The sequence below is a fragment of the Spodoptera frugiperda genome, chromosome 3 (genome assembly GCF_023101765.2).
Source record: "Spodoptera frugiperda isolate SF20-4 chromosome 3, AGI-APGP_CSIRO_Sfru_2.0, whole genome shotgun sequence".
In the NCBI taxonomy this organism is placed as follows: domain Eukaryota; kingdom Metazoa; phylum Arthropoda; class Insecta; order Lepidoptera; family Noctuidae; genus Spodoptera; species Spodoptera frugiperda.
Window position 1 is genome coordinate 7936156 of NC_064214.1, and position 21966 is coordinate 7958121.

General features: G+C 36.4%; 1 protein-coding gene across 9 annotated transcripts in view; it reads right to left on the reverse strand.

The window, feature by feature from the left end:
- Positions 1–21966, reverse strand: part of LOC118273812 (ras-specific guanine nucleotide-releasing factor 1) — a 55376-nt gene that overhangs the window by 29073 nt on the left and 4337 nt on the right. For all 9 annotated transcript variants that reach the window (XM_035590952.2, XM_035590947.2, XM_035590951.2 and 6 more), the window contains exons 4-6: positions 19446–19559; positions 17780–17886; positions 317–464 (exon numbers count right to left, since the gene is read on the reverse strand). In XM_035590952.2, the coding sequence (XP_035446845.1) occupies positions 317–464; positions 17780–17886; positions 19446–19559 (369 nt within the window). The remainder of the gene's footprint in view (positions 1–316; positions 465–17779; positions 17887–19445; positions 19560–21966) is intronic.

Consider the following 21966-nt stretch of genomic DNA (forward strand, 5'->3'; position numbering starts at 1 on the left):
CCTCAAATCCCTAACCGCTAAAAGGCCGGCAACGCACTTGTAACTCCTCTAATGATTGCTTTCTTGCTTTATCCCTTTAAATACTATATCACACTAGCTTCTGCCAGCGGCTTCGGCCGCAATCCTATGAGATAAAAAGTACCCAAATATATTCTAGATCATAATCTACCCCTGTTCCAAATTTTATCCCAATCCTTTAACCGTTTTGACGTGATTAAGTAACAAACATACACACAAACTAACAAACTTTTGATTTTGTAATATTAGTAACATTACACTACACTGTACTATCTACACCATGTTCCGCCCCTCTCACCTCAGTCCTCAATTTCTTGACCTCGCTGGCGAGCTCGTCACACTGCTGCGCGTACTGCCACCTCGACGTCCTCTCACTCTCCACCACCTGCAGCAGGTGCAGCTGCTTCTGTTCCAACTCTTCTTTTTGCAGCAGCAGTTTGTTAAAACTGGGAACAAAGAAAAGAATTTAACTATACACCCATGTAATGTTTGTGGTCCTTCGAATCTAATATTTTGTGGAAATCTTTAGCGCATTGTTATTCTTATTTTTTACATTTAATAAAACATGTAGCAGCTGCAATTATGTATATTATTTTTATTTAAAAAAAAACTTTACAAAAATGCAGTCGATTGACTCCCATTAATTTAATAAACAGAAATAAATCTTTTACAAAAAATAAAATAAAATAAATATGGCCCGATATATTCCAGCTTGGTAAAATATAAAAATATCGCTCTGCAATATCGGTATCAGAATTTTAAAATATTCCCAATATGGCGATAAATTTAAAATTACATAGCGAGCACGCTCGACCTAAGAGTGGCAATTTCACATTCCAATTCACGACATACTTATATGTATAATATAATATATGTATCTACATACTCGTATATGTCGCGTTTTATTCCTTAAAAGGGTTGTTATATACCTATCTAAATTATTTATACTTAGTATGTAAAAAGTGAATTATGCGGATATGTGCACACTTCTGTGCTTTTTTTAAGGGGGAAAATCCAACGACTTCTTGCGCTTTGGGCAAGGCTAGAGGGAGTGTCAGACTTTTATTAGCTAAAATCATCCCATTCCTACTCCTGTTTTTCGAGCAGGCGCCCCGGTAAACCCGCTAGCTAGTCAGCAGCTCCGGATCAGACTGTGAGGAAACCATTTATAATTTCTAATTACAAGTTAGACATCGCCATCCCCATTAAGCAAGCGTGTAATGCTCAAACCATCTTCGTGAGAGAAGTGGCCTTTGGTCAGCAGCAGTAGCCACTTATAAGTTGTATACTGTGTTTCTCTAATAGGACCAACTTTCTATGTTGGATCAGAAAACACACTAAGCTACACTTTGGAACGAGCACCTAGATTCACTTCTGACGGACAGACCGACAGACTATTACTTATTTCTTTATTTGTTGACATTCCAAAAGTACCTTCCTATTTATGGTTTAACTTTGAAAATTGTAACAGTGTTTTATTTTTTTTAAACAATATATCTGCTTAAGCTGTAAAATATGGTAAGTATGTTAATTTATTTACGTAGAAAATATTAACTTAAAGACCCATAAAAACAGCAGAAAAATCATTAACAAGAATGGTACAAATTCATTTATCAATTACCCGGCCGGGCTTGGCGTCCGGAGGTCGTCCGGAAAACCGTTCGCAAACGGATAGCGAATGTAAAATTGAAGTAACATTACGCTGCGCTGTGCGGGTAATCCGGTTTCTAGAATATTCGGTTACGATGTAGGTTGGACTTTAAAAAAAGATTTTAATGGATGTTAACTTTCAAAGCGAATGTTTAATTTTGGTAGTGATATTTTGTACCTATAAACCACCACTTTTTTAAGGGGGGAAATTATCCAATGACTTCTCCCGCCACTGGCTAGCCGAGAGGGAGTGTCAGACTCTTACTGAATAAAAACTACCTTGTTCCTACTCCTACTTTTCGAGCCGGAGCTCCGGTAAACCCGCTAGGCAATGCGGAGTTGAGACTCCCTCTCGCCTCGCCCAAAGCGGGAGAAGAAACTAGATGATTTTTCCGCCTCAGAAAAAAAAACACAAGCTCACAAACTTTCGTATTTTTATAAATCTTACTAATATACCTTCATTTAAACAGTCAGCTGAAAATCAGCTGAAGAGTCTACAGCAAAATATTGAAATATAAACATTTTTTAACCAAAAATTCGCGTGACAGCACGCATTTAATGCACGCAACGATAGCTTCCCCTATTTCATAACAATTTGTATTGCAACATACATACATAACCCCACGCCTGTCTTCCATGGGGGTAGGTAGATACAATGTTACGTAATTTCGTATTGCAACTGTAACTTATAAATAATTAATTTTAATTATAACACATGACATTCCAATCTGTCACTGAGATTGTAACAACGCCACCCGCACGGCTGCCCAGGGGTTAATATTACGAACGTGATAGTACAAAAAATGACAGAGTAATTCCTCACGAAATGCCTCCCTGTTCATTAAAAAAAAGCTTGATCTATGGTACTAGGGGAATGGTTTTTAAAATTGTGCTTGTAATTTTATGTAATCGCGCTTTTTACAACCCCTGTGGGAGGAATCCCAGTTTGGTATGTTTTATTAGACTAATTACGACTAGGGGAGAATTATTAATATTTCTGCTACTAAATTCATTAAATATGAAAAATGTAAAAATACTTTGACCGACCTTAACTTCGGCAATCAGGTATTTGAGCAGTAGTAAGCACTTATTTAATTTTTTAAACACAGTTACAAGTTTGTGAATGACGGACGTTTGTGAAGTCTATTTTGACTTTGACCTTTATTCTACAATAAAGCTGATTTGATTTGGACTTACAAGGCCTTATGTAGGTACTAGATATAACAATTGACTAATCCAATGATGGGTTGAAAGAAAATATCACTAAAAGAGGAAAATTCGACTGCTTTTTATTTGGTAAAACATTGCATTGCACCTATTATTCAAAATTTTCAAGGTAACTGCCATTGTTTTCCAACTGCCATTCGGGTGCTCGGTGAATAAATTGATCAAAATGTATTAATATACCAAAATACATTTCGTGAATATATTTTGGTGACGTCACAGAAATATGTATTTCTGAATATTATAGCTAGGTATGTGACGGCCTTTAATTCCATGCGTAATGCTTACTGTTAACAAAGATTAAATTCCAACAGCAGTACTGGCCAATCGACTGGCTAACAAAAGAACCTTTCAGGCCTGAAAATAAAGCTCATTTTCGCTTGTAACGTCCCAGTTTCTGCATGATTGCGACTCGTCCGTCGTTTATTTTTCAAAGCCCGTAGAGAAATCATGGCGTTGTTTAATTTTCGCGATGTCTCGTTCAAATTCGAGGGCATACATATTATTAAATGTCTAGTTGTCCTTGAGTATTACCTAAAAGCTCTTCTGTTGAAAAATCTTACTTGTTTAAGTCGGTATTACACTGCAACATTGGGAACTAAAACAATATGATGGCTACATCCTAGAAGGCAAGGAGCTTGAGTTCTACTAAAGGAGATTCTATTCTTTTTCTTTTTTTAAAAAAAACGTTGCCCCACACTAGGATTTTCTCCTGTATCGTAGGTGCGTTTACAAACATACAAGTTCACATAAACATGACACCCAGACCCGAAACAACAATTTGTGGATCACACAAAGAGTTGCTCCGTGCGGGAATCGAACCCGTTACCCGTTGCGCGGCAGCCAGTTGCCCAGCCACCGCACCAACCGTGCAGTCAGATTAAATCCAAGAAGGCAAATTGAAAAGTGTAATGTATAAATAAAAACAAAATAATCATTGAGAAGTATCACCTAAATTAGTGTACCTATATTCTTTCGAAGCTTGAAGTTCCGCCATAATAAATTAACATATAAGATTACGGCTTCTATATTTTAACAATACTAGCTACTTCCACGCAATGCTCGGCTCCTATTAGTCATAGCGTGATGTTTTAACCTTTTCTGATAAGAGCACTAGCCGACACAAAAATTATTATTCAAATCGGATCAGTAGTTCCGGAGATTAGCGCGTTCAAACCAAAAATATCTTCAGCTTCATATAATCTTCTATATCTATACTTATAATAAATCTGTAGAGAGGTCAATTCTGTACATGAAAAATATTTCCAAAATAACTATCAGCGGGTGATTAGTGATCGATACTGACGCCAAAAATGCAATCAGAAATTTTTTTGTCTGTCTGTCTGTCTGTCTGTCTGTCTGTATGTTCTTTATAGAAACAAAAACCACTTGACAGATTTCAATGAAACTTGGTACAATTGTTCTTCATACTCCTGGGCAGGTTATACTTTTCATCACGCTACGATCAATAGGAGCAGAGCAGTGAAGGGAAATGTTGGGAAAACAGGAGAACTTACTCCATTTTTTAAGCTTCCGTCGCGTGTGCAGCCTTAATGGTTAAAGTTACACAGAAATAATGTATGACGGAAATGTTCTCCTTAAAATTGTTTAAAAAATTTTCCACGACAGCAAATGTCTATCTTTTATGGTTGACTCACAATAACACGTATAACTCCCTATAGCTTAGCAGTTCGGAGCTTTCTGATTATATTTGTCTACTCTTACGTTTATATGATAAACATAAGAGTAGAACTCTCATTCATTCATTCATATTATAAGAAATCTGTAGAAGGGTCAATTCTGTACATTGAAAATATTGAAAGAATAAATAGCAGGGGTGTTACTGGATAAATACCAAACCCAAATATGTGATTAAAAATTGTTTTGTCTGTCTGTCTGTACGTTCAGGCATCACGTGAAAACTAACAGTTTGATTTCGATGAAACTTGGTATAATTACTTATACCTTATTATCCTGGTCATAAAATAGGATACTTTTTATCATGGAAAAATACGTAGAAAAAAATCTTTATTTTTCAGTTTTATTCTCTAATTATTATGGGCCTCGGCGTATTTGGGTCTAATAGCTATTTAGGTATAAGATTTCATTGTCAGATTTACTTAAAATTGAGAAATAAAACTTCCACGCGAAGATCGACATCCGCGCGGACGGAGTCGCGGGCGGAAGCTACTAGTTAGTAAGTGATTATTACTCGTAGTATATAAAAGTATTTAAGATTTACAGTCACTATGCGTAACTTACTTAGTTTTAAGTTCTATGTAAAAGTTACAGCGATAGACCGATCATAATAGGGATTAATGACGGGGTATGAAAATTAAAAATCTATTAAGTCCGTCAGTTAGGTAATGAAAAATATTAGACGCGTATTTTTTAATTTTTTAATATAAGATAACAATACTTAGATAAAATGAAACAAAGTTTAGAAGTGGGAGCAAATACGTCATTTTTACGTATAAAACGCATCTAGAAGTGACTTCACGCGATATTTCAAACAAATATATCGTCGAAAGTATTTGTTTTCTTAAGAAAGGGGTTTATCGGGGCTCCTGCTCGACAACAGGTGTAAGAACGTGGTTTTTAGTCAGTAAGAGTCTGACACTCCCTCTCGCCTCACCCAGGGCAAGAGAAGACATGGGATGATTTGTCACCTTAAAAAAACCCTATTCCAGAATCTCAATAATAATCTACCCGGCACAAGAGTAACGCTTGTCAACCTATCGATTAACGCCCACTAATTAGAGCCCCGCATTAATTAAGTGGTCGCCGAAATCCGAACTGATTTTAATGAAAATCACTGAAGAATATGAAAATTTTAATTAAAACATTTCATCATGGCGCATGGCGTCCCAACGACAATTTGTTCCAGGTAAAAATGTTGAAATACCCGTGAATACTTTAATTAAATGTTTAATTAACGTGTTATGTGCAGACCTCTATTCATTATATTATCGGACTGTGACGTTTGTGATTTCACTTATTTACATTTTCATACTATATACATTATAATTTTACTCTTTTATCTAGTGGTCACACTAACAATACAATACAATTTTTAGTTTTCATTCCGCTTGTATCTACAAGTATTTTCAGCATGCGGTGTGCAGTACAGCCCTCCCGCCCGCAATTAAATACTTATGCGGCAGAGGTGCAACATAAAACACGCACGCGACATGCAGTAAATACTAGACATATGTTTCGCTCCTCCACGGAGCATCTCCAGGAGGTGTTGACTCGGCGGCTCCCGCAGCTAAAAGTTCGACTGCCAGGCTCTTGGTCTTGGTTTCTATTTCCCGGGTCGGGCACAATACTGCCGGGCTTTCTTCGATTTTTCTAAAATTTCTCAGTAGTCGCACGGATTCTGGGATTGTGCCCGGTATATTACGGTAATAAACTCATCCACTATTACATGGGACTTAAACACAAATGAAGTATTTCCATAGTATTAACTAAAAACCTATTATTCCAATTCCAAAACCAACTTTAGACCAATCCCATTCCTTCTGAAATCTGCCTTCTCAACCCTACTATCGACCAACTCATATAAACTGCGACCAATTCTCAGTAATTGCATTGACGTAGATACCAAAACAGCGTCCTAATAATATCCACACCTAATTACATTACGGCCCATCACCCATAGCACATCAATTTTAAAATAAAATCGCTGTCCATGTTTTGAAATGTCAAGGTAACTTCGACCCCGTTGTCATGGTAACCGATATCTCCACTTACTACGCTCCCCCGCTTATGAGATGTGCCAATATAAACTTTGCCTTACCTATAAAGATGAGACGCATCTAGAAACCTCTTTTATATGATTGTTTGGGTCATTTAAAGTGTTATTTTGATTACATACAGTATGAAGATCACACATATGATTTAAATGAAACTACAAGTTTTATTTGTCCACAGAAGCATAATACAACTAAATAATATTTCAACGAAAACTGATTTTTTTCTAAAAATAAATTATTATATTAATCAAGTATTCTCTGTAAACAGCTCCATATACCTTGACCACAGAGAGCTGTAATGTTGTAGGTGGATCCCTTCTTTTGCTAATGGTGGTGTTGAACTTGTAGTGCTCCATACATACAGATTTGATCACGAAATACTAAGTACATAAAGGAACTTGGTAATAGGTATAAAACCTGAAATTCATTTACAAGTCCACTTCTGCAAAAAATAACGAGCACAACTTAACTCAATTTTACCAATCACAAATCCCGACAACACAGGAAAATAAACACCCAAACCACACCTATAGGAAGCAATACGTCATCTAAATTATGTATCAGTCGAGCATCGAATAGAGATACCGCATTAATGATTCATTTTATACTCGTACCAAGAGGTACAACTAGCTACTAGCCTTGGACGCCAAAGATCCTGAAACTTTCAACATACAAATGAATAATTCAGCAGTTTTTATTATTAAAGTTACGGTATTATTGCGCCAAGTTTGCGAGTCGATGATAAAATTAAAATTTTATGAAAAGGCCACACGGGTAAATGTTGTTGTTTCGACTTTGTACCGGCTTTTGAATTTGGGGTGGGCAGAGGTGTACGTAATCAACTCAAATTCAAATTCAAATTATTTTATTTGCGAAAGTGTTGGTACATTTTAGGTCTTAAGCTGATAGCAGTAGTCCAGATCCATAACACTTGTCATAATAATGTGACATGCAAACATTTTGCTGTCTTAATTTCTCTTAAACTCTCACTGCCGCACTCAGAGACATTTAATGATTACTCAAACTATTCCTTAGCAACGATTTTGTATCGAAAACAATTGCTAAGGACTGGGTTAAGTGATCATTAAAGTACGGCGGTCAATCTCTCTCTCTCTCTCTCTCTCTCTGTCTCATTTAATCTCTCTATATATTTTTCTCTGTCTCTCTTCTCCCCCTATTTGTACCTGCTACTGCTGCGACAAATGTATTCTGCTGCTAAAACACAGCCAACACCACCACACCAAACTACTTACAACCTTATCCATTACAAAATAAAGTCCAAAATACCACCATAGCTCCCAAAATACGCACACGAAAGCGTTTCAACCAATCAATAACTAATTAATATGAAATTCGATGGAACAAATTGTCAGACAAACGGATTTGAGCCTCTGCGAGAAAACTGGGTCCTGCGCGCCTTAGGTCAAGGGTACGCAATGTGGGACGCGTCCTCGCGACGCGTGGAATACAACATGCTCTATCATTTTTTATTATTAATGCTTGTTACTTCTTTTAGTACATAGCTACAGGTATTTATCTTAATTATTTTATTTTGGCCTTGTGGTTCTAGTGACAACGTACCTTTGTCATACACCAATGAATAGTATTGGTTTGTAATCCCGCGGGTTTCGATAGAACCGACGGTCATAATTATAGTTTCATAGCTTAGCTATTACATCTGCGTAGTATAGCTACATAGCACATCTCTGGTGGAAAAGCACCCTGAATCCTGATAAATTTCTTATCAAATAAATTCCTTTCAGCCTTGACATACAAAAACATCAATAATAGTACAGAATTGTTTTATTTTATTACCAAACAGTAAATTAGTTGTCCGATAGGGTCCATAATTGTGACTAAATACTGTATTTTGCAACACCTGTGTACATTATGAATGCAATAAATAATGGAATACTTTTGAATACTAGTTATTTTTCGTCGAATATGCTAAATAGTATTGCATTAAAATAAATAAACGCTGTTAACAAATTGCTTATAGATTGAAAACAAACAATAATGAAATAAAAATACCGAACCGATTCATTTTGCATACAATTTGTTATCGTTTGGTAGAGAGAAATAAAATTCAATATAATGTAACTGCATGGAGTAGAGTTAAAGGTAAATAAATAATTATAATAAATAAAGAATAGAAAAGAATTTAATGTATTTAAATGTATCCAGATTGTTTAAAGACAAAGAAAATAAGCACTTTTAATAGGATAGATGACAGATTTTTATTTTAATGTCCACAAGGTAGATTATTATAAAACATTAGACACGTATTTTTGATTTTCTTACGGAAACAAATATTTTTGCATATATATTGATTTGAAATATCGCGTGCCGTCACTTCTAGGTACGTTTCATACTTAGAAATGACGTAGCCCCGACTCCTAAACTTTGATTCGTTTTATCTATACCTATACCTATTGTTTTCTTATACGACAAAATAAAAAATACGTGTCTAATAATTTTTCATTACATAATTGAAGGACTAAATAGATTTTAAATGTTTATACCGTTTCATCTTCCCTATTCGTACCAATAGTTTACATTAGTTTTCATAGTCTACATACATTATGTAGTACATAAAGTGCCGTTAACCCTACAACCCTGTATGTAATCCGCGTCAGTAAATGAAGGTCTACGTGGCTTTTAGAGGGTTAGTGTTTCCATACAAACGGTTTCGGAAACATTTCGTAAAGGGACCCCCGCCGGTGAAGTGTGAACAGTTTTGCATCTGATTACATGAGCTGTGAAATTTAAGGGATGAAAAGTGTGTGAGGGTTTCGTGTGTAAAGACCTTCTTTAGTTTTAAAGTGCTTTAAAATCGCGATATTTTAAAGGAGTTCTGTAGTGATTAGTTTTCGATAGTTAGGTCAATAAATTAAACCACAAGTAGAATTTCAGTACTCTAGGACTTTTTTTATGTTATAAAGCACCCGAAACACCAGAGGCACTACAAGTGTAATACTGTAACCTCACTCACACAAAGCAAGCGTTATTTCACGTCGGTTTTCTGTGAGGTCGTAGTATCACTCCGGTCGAGCCGGCCCATTCGTGTCGAAGCATGGCTCTCCCACACTTATAATGCTGTTCTTATGAGATTATTTTGACAAGGAAATATAAATAAAATATGACTGAAAGAGTACATTGCCTCCTATTTATACGATAACAAATAAAGTGGTTAAAGTTACAACTCCTACCTAAATTCTAATACACTAGTCACTCATCAAACTTAGATACATTACCCCAGTGTAAGTTAACTTGATTATACATACAGCTATACAGAGCTAAGTACACAAGTTAGAGCACTATGTAACTGCTAACACAATGTACTATGCGGTTAACCATCAGCTGTAATATTCAGGATTTCAGGCGTCGCGCACATGTTCTCGACATACTACCTACTTATGTATGTATGTATACCTAGCTCATGTAAGTAGTAGATTCTACATTTGTACGCTGTTGAGGTCAATGTACGGTTATACAAGGTGTAGTACTAACAATAGTATATTTTTTTTAGTTTTTATTCCGCTGTATATGTATTTTCAGCATGCGGTGTGCAGTACCACGTTCCCGCCTCAATAGACTAGTCTCCTCAGTCAAAAATAAATGATTTCGACTTTTCAATACAATTAAGTATCAAAAAATAACTACACTTTCATTCATAGATTTGATGATTTTTTTCTAGCTAATTTTCTAGAAATAAGTCTGCTATTTGACGTAAAAATCTAATGACGTCATAACGCACTATTTCATAGAAAATATCGTTTTTGACGTACTAAACTAGCCGATTAAATGCTCACACAGTAGAAGTGCAACACAAAACAACAAACAATATTCAGACCACACTCGACAGGAGTTGTGGACTCGGCGGCTCCCGCAGCTCGAATTCGAGCTATTAAAGTTAAAGTCAAAATTATTTCTTTCAATTACACCAGGAAGGCACTTATGATCGTTAACGCAAATACAATAATATTAACAATGTTTGTCTGTCGGTCAGTCCTCTAGTGAAGCTATTGGCTCATTGTAAAGATTCCTATGGAGAAGAACGAGCAAGAAACTCCATAGGTTCCTCTTTTTCAATCAGATTCACAATAAAATTTTTGTCTAAATTTCGTTCGTTGGTTATAATTATTCATACAAATCAATAACTTATGTGTTATCTTCACAATGATGGAATTGGCTGCATTTACAAAGCAAACCCTAGATCGTTAGGTAAACAAAGTATTATTCAGTTTTGAAAACGTAGCTTGATTTTAATCCGTCCTGAAAATCTGCTCTGCAAAATAAAACTAGGTTGGTATATAAACAAGGATTTGTACCGACCGTGACCCTGGGCTCGCTGCACTACCTAGTCATACAATGTACTTACCTTACTAGGTATATTATCACGACTTTTTATTCCATGACAATGTAGTCAGAGGTGTATATTTTTGTAATCAAAAGGGCGTATTCGTAATTATGTATTTCATTGAAAATAATGATATTTAAATAGTATTCTTTTGTTAGTAGTAGCACGGAGTCTGGAATTGTGTCCAGTATATGGCAATAGGCTCACCCCCTATTACATGGGACTTATAACACATAACAATGGTGAAAAGTGGGTGCACATTACATAGCGGCATTATGTGTCGTAATGTGCCTCTGCCTACCCCTTCAGAGATAAAAGGCGTGACGTTGCTTTTTATTCGCTATTTTGGAGATTGACCCAAAACTCACATTTATTCACATTTAGTCATAGTTTCATGTTTTAAAATAAAAATAATCTACAAGACGTTTCTTTAAAATATAAATTTGTTATATACCTTTTACGGACTTAGGGAGCTAGCCTCATTGTTATTATACGTAGTTCATATAATTATGTCGTATAATTCTTAGACCAGTTATTTGATGCAAACGTCATTATCTAATACTAAAAAAGTAACACGGAGCATCACTCTCTTTCACACTTTTTACAACTATACCCATATTGATCACTAGCATGTTTTCAAAGTCAAAGTCAAAGCATTTATTTCAATTGTTTTTGTCATGTTATAAGTACAACACATTGATTCAAAGAACATCGGGCATTTTTGTATGGGACACTTACCTACGGCGAACAAAAATAAAATTAGGTACGGTGGATAGGCAATTAAATCGAGTTCACAATGGTATAGTTCCCATATCTGTGGGTCGTGGCATGATAAGGAGATTTTCTAATTGGAAATTTATAGGAAAATATTTATAAATGTTTTTGGGCAATAATTTTGAAGAGGATAAAAGGGAATCTGTAAAAATAATTAAAACAACATATTTTTCTCAGTAACTTTTGGCGAAGGACTGCGCATGATGATGACGAAGGACTGCGATAGTAGTAAGATAAGCTAGCTACCTGCGCGAGTCGCTAGTTAACATAATACCAGTTTTAAGACTATGGGCGAGAGTGAGAACGAAACATGCACATCAACTTGACGGATTTAGTCTGATTGGGTTTATAAAAAGCACCACGGAGTGATATTTTAACTTACCCTGTAGCGGTCGTTTAGTAATTAGCTAAAAATAGTCATACTTATAAATATCATTTTCATTTTACTAATTATTTCCATTAATTCCCATTATTGTGAATCAAGGCTAATAACTACACAATATTAAATATGATTGCAAACACTATCATTTAAAAATATTTTGGTTTATGTTCGCGACTTTTACAAAAATCGGGTAAAAAACGCCCGATGTCCTTTCTGTAATATCAAAAACAGTTTCACAAACTAGAAGAATGTTTATTTCTTAGACCTCGGCTCAGCACTTACACGTGCCATACCAACAGTAGTGTGCATTATTAGCAGGTAGGTTCATGCAAGGGCGGCTCTCAATTATCTTCATTAATATATTACACGCGATCGAACCCGGCGCGCGTCGCTAGTTATAAATAAATCACAACTATCACCACTAGTTACACGTGGCAGTTGTTTTGTTCATTTTGTTTATGTAGCACGAGGGAAATTGCAATGTTATTTCTAAAATCATCTTTGATGCATTACTAGTAAAAAATATTTCTAGCCTCAAATAGTGGTGTATTTAAACTGATGATAGGAATCATTTCCTACATTAGGTTATAAAATACACCCTATGTAGTTTCCGTATAATATATATACTATACTAATACATATATAAGCTGAAGAGTTTGTTTGTTTGTATGAACGCGCTAATATCCAGAACTACTGAGCCGTTTTGAATAATAATTATTTTTTGTATTAGATCGTCCACTTGTTGAGGAAGGTTATAGGCTATATAACATCACGTTATGATCAATAGGAGCCAAGCAGAGCGGGTGAAATCGCGAATAAGGGGCACAAAGTTCCCTAGTTAGACCAGTTGTTACAACACATCTACCCATGGTCTCTAGCTAGGGTGAAACGACAAATACGTAGGGTCGATTTTGACTTCTAAGACTCAAAAATTAGTATGTCCAGAACCTCTCTTACAGGCTTGGGTTTCAAGTGATTGAAAAAAAAAGTAAAGTACCCATAGGTAGTGTTTTACACAGATTTTGCATTAAAGAAATTTCACTTCTGGTTGCAAATTTGCGTGGTAGTTATTAGAAATTTCAGCGTGTTTCAGTGACCGAACCAAGGCTAATATTGTTATATGCAAAACGGGAGGCTCGTGATTAAATAATAACACCCGTTTATCGATTGGCTCTCTATGGAGTACGCTGCGATTTGCAAATATCAACTCTGTGATTATGGATGCAGAATTCAAAATGTTTTATTAATCAATAGTTCGATGTTGAAAATATTTCTTTGCATTGTTTTTTGGTGATATTTAACGTTTATTTTGGAGATTATTGCTGTGCAGAACTTTTTTTCGAACAGACAAAGATACCGAAGTTTATCGATACTAATTATATAAAGCTGAAGACTTTGTTTGTTTGTACGCTCTAAGGTTCCTAAACTATCTCAAATACCAAACTTAAATGCGGAATTAATTTTGAATGTTGACGGTAAGTAACTTTTTTATTATGAACCGAGGAAGACAAAACTAAATGTAAATTTAAGCATCCCACAATATATTCGTGAAAACGCTCCAATCGGACCCATACGGACAAACAGACAAAAAAAACGTACAGCGACATCGCATTTAAACCCGCGGGATTTTTTTTATTTTTATTTTCATGTAAACGGACTTTTTACGATTTTAACATGTAAGAAAACTACGATAATTTCTATGCTTAGAGCCACAAGAAATATTGATACTTCATACCCTATTTTACTTAAAATTCCCATTTAAATATATTTGAATAGCGAGAGTTCAGCAAAACAAGTATTGTTTCCGATTCCGCTGCTATTGTTCCGTATTTACTTTGTTACTCCAATAACAAAGTAAAGCAAACAATTTTCTGCCGCGGAATCGTAAACAATACTTGCGAACGTCTCTCTACTATTCAAATATATTTAAATGGGGAATTTTAAATAAGATGCGGGTATGAAGTATCATTTTACTTTTTTGATTTTACAAAGCATTTAGATATTGGCATTTGGCATGTACAGTTGAGCTTTTTGTAGCGTTAAAGGGCAAATTAATTGACAAACGCGCTTGATTCTTTGATAAACCTGAACTCTGAACCTTTTAAACTGCGATCTCTAATCCTGTCTATCAAGCGTGGAGATTTATGAATGTCCCTCTTAAGCAAAGAAATCTTACAGTCCAATATTGGATTGCTATCCGGAGCTGCGGATAACTTAACGAGTTACCAGGGCTCCGGCTGACAGAAGTCTTGGAACGGGGTGGTTTTTAGTCAGTAACAGTCTAACACTCTCTCCCGCCTCACACACGCAAGGAATGAATGATTTCCCCCTAAAAAAACTGGACTGCTCTGTACCAAGCTTTTCCTTGGGGTAAAAGGTGTCATGTGTTATTCCATACCATAAGCTATCCCTGTTCCAAATTTCATCCTTATCCGTTCAGCCGTTGTGACGTGATTGAGTAACAAACTTACAAACCCACAAACTTTTGCATTTATCGTATTAATAAGAGTTCGACAACGCGTTGACGTTGCGTTAAGATTTTATAAAGATTTAAGAACTTGGCATGTTATACCTTGGCGTCTAGGTAAACAAGTTAGTACCCTAGTAGATATTCTAGATTCTAGACTAGAAGTTCGTAGTGAAACTATGAGCAGTATGAACACAGGCGCTGTTCATACGAGACACGGCGCGTTATTAAACTGAACGTCAACTTTACTAGGGCTGCACAAGCGTCCAAAGTTAGCTAAACGATTTGCTACTTCCGCGAGGTTTCACTCGCTATTCTGATCCTAATGGTCATAGCGTGATATTTTATAATCATTAGCTTTACTAAATAAATGGACTATCCAATACAAAAAGAGTTTTTAGTGCGTTAGAATAAAAAAAAAAAAATTTACAATTTAACAGCGTTTTAAATCCAAGGCGGTATTTTTACTATTAGGGCAATATTTTTACTTAAATTAATCCATGTTCCTTTTATATATTTTATTTAAAAAAATGGGCCGCATTATTTTTAACCTATTTACCTATAGGTCATTAATTTTCAAGTATCCTAACCTACCTATATTTTCTCTACTTCTAAATTCTTTTAGTTTTCTCTTTTAAATATACTTATTATTTCTATTACACCTTGCTTAGACAGCCCTACGCAACGTAAACACGGCATACAGTTACCATAGGTAGCGTGCACAAAGGTTTAATTCCTCGCTACACTGTACTACCTGAAGCCTGTGTTAGCTTACAGACTCCCAGCGTGAAATGAAGCCTCAATTATGTAATGCAACTTCCAGGTAACAATATTGATATTAGTGAACATGTTCAAAGGTAATGTCAGTTAAATTGGTGGTAGTTTGGTTAGAAATGCATGATAGAGATTATCATTAGAACTTGAGACGAGATATTTACCATGTTTATTTATGTCTATGAGTTTCCGATATTTCGGCACTGTTGCAAGCGCCATGATCACGGAAGTTCAGTCAGTTTAAAAACTTATAATAGAGATTATAGTAAACCTATCATTAAGAGATTAGCTCTAATCTACACTGATGTCAGATAATACCACTAGGTTACATCAGTAAGGGTACATGGACCACTGTGAACTACCTAGTGGGTTACCAGGGCTCCGGCTCGAAAAGCAGGAGTAGGTACGAGGTGGTTTTTAGTCAGTAAAAGACTGACACTCCTTCTCGCCTCGCCCAAGGCGGGAGAAGTCATTGGATGATTATCACCCCTTAAAAAAAGTTACCTAAAAATAACATCGTTGCCGAGAGACAGAGAAGGAAATACTCCATGCAGAGAATGTCCAAATTAAAAAACCAAATAACACGTTACTTCGCCATAACACCAATGAAATCAAAATCCTTGCTTTCTCATACAATCTAAATAGAATGTGCTTTAATTCCCTTACTCCGGTAATTCCGACCATAAACCTGATACTCAGCTTCATAGCTTTAATAACCCTACAATGCGCTTACGGGGTAAAAGGTGCCCCAATAAAAATGTAACAGGTAATTTAAAAATAAATTTTAACCCTCCGGGTGTCCCGGGACCAGGTCAGGGTCACCGCGACCTCGATCTCATGGTTTCTATAGTAACCTGGAGACTGGAGTAATATTTGAACCATGTTTTTAACTTTCAATTGGATTTTACTTATATAATGGAGTTGTTACTGAATGGATGCTCCGTGTATTCTCGTAATAAATTGGATGAATTTGTCGGTACAGCTACAGAGTCGCGTTTTCGACGTTTTCCATTTACTTTGAACAGTATATAGGTATTGAGTAATAGGTTTTGCAAATGTGAGTGAGTTATGTGATGAGTAGAATGTTTCTTGAACTGTTTCGACCGTCTAGTCATTTGCTAAGGTACATAGTCATCGTAGGGCTGGGGCCAGATTATGATTTTGAGTTGGAATTTATTGTTTTTTTGATTTCTAAATTATCAGTAAAATCACCTAGTGCTTTTCATGGTTGTATTCACTGTATATCCTGACTTATGCAGCGGTTTTTGGTTGTTCTGATGGGCTTGTCCCAAAACAAATAAATATTCCCTAGCTGTCAAGCGTCCGGAGCTGCGGACTACCTAGAGGTTTTTCGTCAGTAAGAGTCTGACACTCCCTCTCGCCTCGCTTAAGGTGAGAGAAGTCATTGGATGATTTGACCCCCTCAAAAAGAAAAAAAAACTGTCAAGCCTCCAGAGAATCCAAAATCAATGTGATGAAGTTCTAATGTTCATAAGACCACATTTTCAAAATCACAGACGTCCTATATAAAAGAGCACATAGCTATTACATCATGACATATGAAACGGTAGTAAAAAATCAATTCTTTACCTTTCAAGGCCGTGTATGACAGTGTGATTGTCACAGATGCCACAAACGATAGGATTGCGTGTCTCCCGCCGTACAAACATACACACTCACTTGTTTATGTATACATCTTTATTTTATATAAATAGAAGTAAGTACCCATGTGTTAATAGGTGTAAGTCAAGTCTAAATTTGAGGCATCTAGGAAAGAGTTTATATTGATTGAGTAGCTAGTGTATTTCAAACCACCTCTTTTTATTTGGATAAATTATAGTATTGTATGGTAAATATTACGTCTGGTCGGTCTCAAAGATGGTTTATTACTCCTAAAAAAAAGTCGAGTGTTCCTTCCTGACGCCATAACTCCAGAACGGACGAACCGATTTCCACGGTTTTGCATTTGTTGAAAGGTCTCCGTGAGGTTTATAGCAGTTTATAGAAAATTCGGGAGAAACATATAAGAGAAAAACAGGGAAAACCACTGGTGGCGAAACGGAGTTCGCCGGGTTTGCTAGTTATCCCTAAAATTATAAATGATTAACAGTATAACAATACAAGTACATCTTACATAGTATTTGCTAGTATAGCAGAAAGTGTTTTATTAATTGCACAATCCAACATTGATTGTCGTTCCAAAAATGATCATTAACTCCTTATAAAATCGTATCGCAACGCTTTTTTTTAACTTGGCGAAAATCGTACTGGAAAGAAAGTCCACGTCTGCCTTATAAACCTGTATATTTTACAACATACTAGTTTTCTGGTACTTTCACCAGAAAGCTGGTACAATTTGAATATCTTCCACTTACCTGGCTTCTCGTATAGCGTCGACCCAGTGCACGCAGTCCACTTCAGAAGCAGCCCGCAGCTCATACTGCCGCTGACTCTCACGGCGATATGATATCACGAAGCAGAACTGAAAATTACAATCTGGTTATTATATGGAAAATAAGACACGATGCTTAAAAATGGGAGGGTCTTTTTTTTAGAGGGGAAATCATCCAATGACTTCTCCCGCCTTGGGTGAGGCGGGAGAAGTCATTGGATGTGTGTGATGTGTTAGTGTCCTCCTCCTCCTTTGAGCTGGAGCCCCGGTAACCTGTTACATTGTCCGCAGCTCCGAAACGGGAGGCCCGCCTAGGTCCCAATCTCCAAATCCCCAACAATCCTCAAATTCCTAACCCCAAAACGTCCGTAATGCACTTATAATTTCATAACACGGAACAAGAGACCAGGGGGCCTACTCCGGTTCTCGAATCCGAAGTTTCGTTTAATTTTCGGCCGTAACTTTTATTGATTTACTAATAGAATAACGTTTTATTTTTAATTTCATACCAAAACTTATTTATTTATCTACATTTAATTCGTTCATTGTTGTTCACAAAATTTCGCAATAAATTGTAGTATGCAATCTGCAAAATTTCGAACGAAACTTCGTTTTTCGTTGAATTAGACTAGGCCCCCAGGTCTATTCAGACAGTATAATACACGCAAATAAGTCAAATTGACGATTTGTAATGAACAAACAAATCTCTGCAATGTAGGGATCATCGATCGAATCTCACGGAGTACCTCCCCGCAAACTGTGTGAAACAATGCCAACTAATTACTAAACTAAATTATTATTAGACAGGGTTGTGATCCGCCATGCCGACATTACATAACAATGTGCCTATGTATGTATGTGTTTGTGAATAATTTGCCGTATTATGGAACAAGTAACATAGATCAACAGACAGCAGCCCTTGATAGTCCGGTTATGGGTCTCCTCTACAAAGTATTATAAGTTTTTAAACTGACATGGTCACTAACACTTTCATTAGAATTTGAGACGGGATATTTACCATGTTTATTAATGTCTATGATGCTAACGACACCGCTAAGTAAAAAACGAACTAGAAAGAGGGTAGACCGATTTGTCTGCTCATAAACATCCACCCGTATATACTCCAGTTCATCCGTGATCATGGCGCTTGCAACAGTGCCGAAATATCGGAAACTCATAGACATTAATAAACATGGTAAATATCTCGTCTTAAGTTCTAATGTTAATGTAGAAAGAAGTCTGGAATTTATGCGCTCTGCTTCTCTTTGGTAACGTGTCAGTCATACATAACTGGTGAAAACTGAATGTTTAAAAGGTTTATTCGCTATAATATAATTAAATATTTAATTTAAGATAAACAAAATAAATACTTCATTTTACTTTCAACCCACGGATACTAGAAGCGCCACGCTATGTATAGTCGTTTCTGTATTAAATAATTAAATTATAATAGCCAATAAACCTTTTATTGAATTCCTTGGTAGATAATTATCAGTAATTATCCCGTCTTAAATTCTAATGTTAAAGGAAGGTATGTCATAATTTCCACGCTTCATAGGTGAATATCAAAGACCGCTACTGTCTGACCTCTGTGTGCAACTAAATACGTTTTTATAGAAAATTCCTTTGGGAAATAAAAGGTGACTTACAGAAGCATTCCTCTCCATGGGCGCCTTGCTGAGTCGCTCGCAGTAGGAGCCCTCCAGCATCAGCACGCCGGTGGGCCGCGTGTTGTTCTCCGACTCGTAGTAGAACAACATGTTCTGTCAACAAAAAATATAGTTTTAATGGTCATACTTGCGACTGACTTAGGTCTTTCGTGTGAGCCCAGTCCTAGGGATTGGAAAGGTTTCAATTTGGAAATAAAAAGCTGAAGATTGATATATTGATATACATAACTACATCTATAGCTCGTGATATGACACTCAACTAGGGCTTACCACTACTCCACGGTTAGGGCTCCTCCACTAAATGACAAAAGTTTGCCATAATTTGGGCTACCGTAGTTACTTTTGGTCACCAGATGACGCAAATGTACTAAGTTTTATTATCCAATCACTGCTGCCGTCAAATATTGAACGGCCAATCGTGTGATATTAGCTAATTCCCTATTGGACGAAAGACGAGAGGTCCACACTAGTGCCATCTGGTGGGCAAAAATACGGTAACCGCTATTGGATATTGCGCTCGGATGGTAGATCGGATGGATGATCAGATAGCTGTTTAAAAAAAGTTAAGGTTTATCTACAGAGCGCTGGCTGGTCCTTGTCAAATGTGTAATTTCTTATCAGTCTTAACAATTTGGTGGGATTATGTAATGTATTATTTTGGATAAAACAAATAAAGGATTTTATTATTAACTAGCAAACCCGGCGAACTCCGTTTCGCTACTAGATGGCTTCGCTTATTTTTGTATCAGAGATGGGGCTGTATGTGAAATAATATAGCCGTTTTCCTGATTTTCTCTTGAATATTTTTCTGAAATTTCTTTGCTATATACCTTTCCAACGCAAAACCGTGGAAATCGGTTAGTGCGTTGAGTTATAGCGTCAGGAAGGAAAACCCGACTTATTTTTATATAATAGATTAATTTATGTGGCCTCTTACGACACCCGCGGCTTGATATTCAAGTATTTTACTCCACCGTGATCACGCCTTCACTTTACTCTTTGGAAAACAGGAAAAGCAATGCCATAACATTTTTATGAATACAAAACATAATATTGTCGTCACATCGTACGCTTCTTAATTGAATGGGCTCCCGCTGTGTGCTTTTCATTTTGGCCCACTCAGCAAAAGGTTGCCAATCGACTAAGTAATCGTCCGTTTAATATGTTGCCAGTACTCTATATGCTTTGACAATGTTGTTAAATAACAAAACGTGGCAAGATTCTCAACCCTATAGGTACTACTTCGATAGAAAAAAATCGAAATTTTGTCACAGCTGTAGGTATTTATTTTATTGTTTAAGCCTGTAAACAAGCCTGTAAGATTACCTGATCTTACAGGTTACTAATAATTTCATAATTATATGCACCTCTTTTTTGATAGGGGAAAATCATCCAATGACTTCTCCTGTCTTTGGTGAGGTTAGAAGGAATTTCTGACTATTACTGATTAAAAACCACCCCGTTCCTACTCCTGCTTTGAGCCGGAACCCCGGTAACCCGTTATGTTATCCGCAACTCCGGATTGATATGCACCTCTGCCTTTACCTTTAGGGTTAAAAAGGGCTATAATTTCTTAACTAGTTTACCTACATTTTAAAGAAAAAAAGTCAAAATAACTTATAAATAACAAGACACAATACAAGTTTAAGACTAACCCCTACAAGAAGCTCTCTCAAAGACATCAGCTAAATGAATAACTTATGACAGAGCTACCGACCGTCCTACTTTCTGCTTGTAACGACAACTAGTTACATTTCCAGATTTTCGTTTTAACATAACATAGCTTTTTTTTTTTTTTTTTTTATATACATATATTGCTGAGAACTTTCCAAAACCCGAAAAAAACACGTTTTTGTGTGATCCACAATTTTTTGTTTCGGGTCTGGGTGTCATGAGTATGTGAAATTGTATGTTTGTAAACACACCTACGACACAGAAGAAAATCCTAGTCCACACTAGGAAGACGCAGTTTAAAAAAAACACGTAAGTATAGGTAATATGACTACACACACATAGCTTACTTTTACCTTGATATTCTTCTGCCGACCCCTTTAAGGATTAAAGCGTAAAGTCTCCCACGAGACTTTAATTTAGGTAAGTATGCGCAGCCATTCGCTTTGACTACCGTACGAAGAGACGGCATAAAAAGTAAATACGCGTGTAGAGACATTTTATCTAACTTGTAACGCAGGGGAAATCCTCGCGAGAACATTCCTCGGGAAATGGAACGTGTATAATGCCGGAAACGACACGGGGACGGTACGGGGGCGGCACGGTGCCGGCACGACGACGACACGGGGCCGGCACGAGGGCCACACGAGTAGCTATTGGTATTATGAACTTTGTAAATAGGTATGAAGTTGTTTTATTTATGTAATTCGAGGATAAAAACTTAAGCGAGAATCAACTTAAAATCTATGGAATCTGGAACAAATATTTTTTTTATAACGTCACGCTTATGGCACATAATGCCAATGTACACCCACATTTCACAATTTAT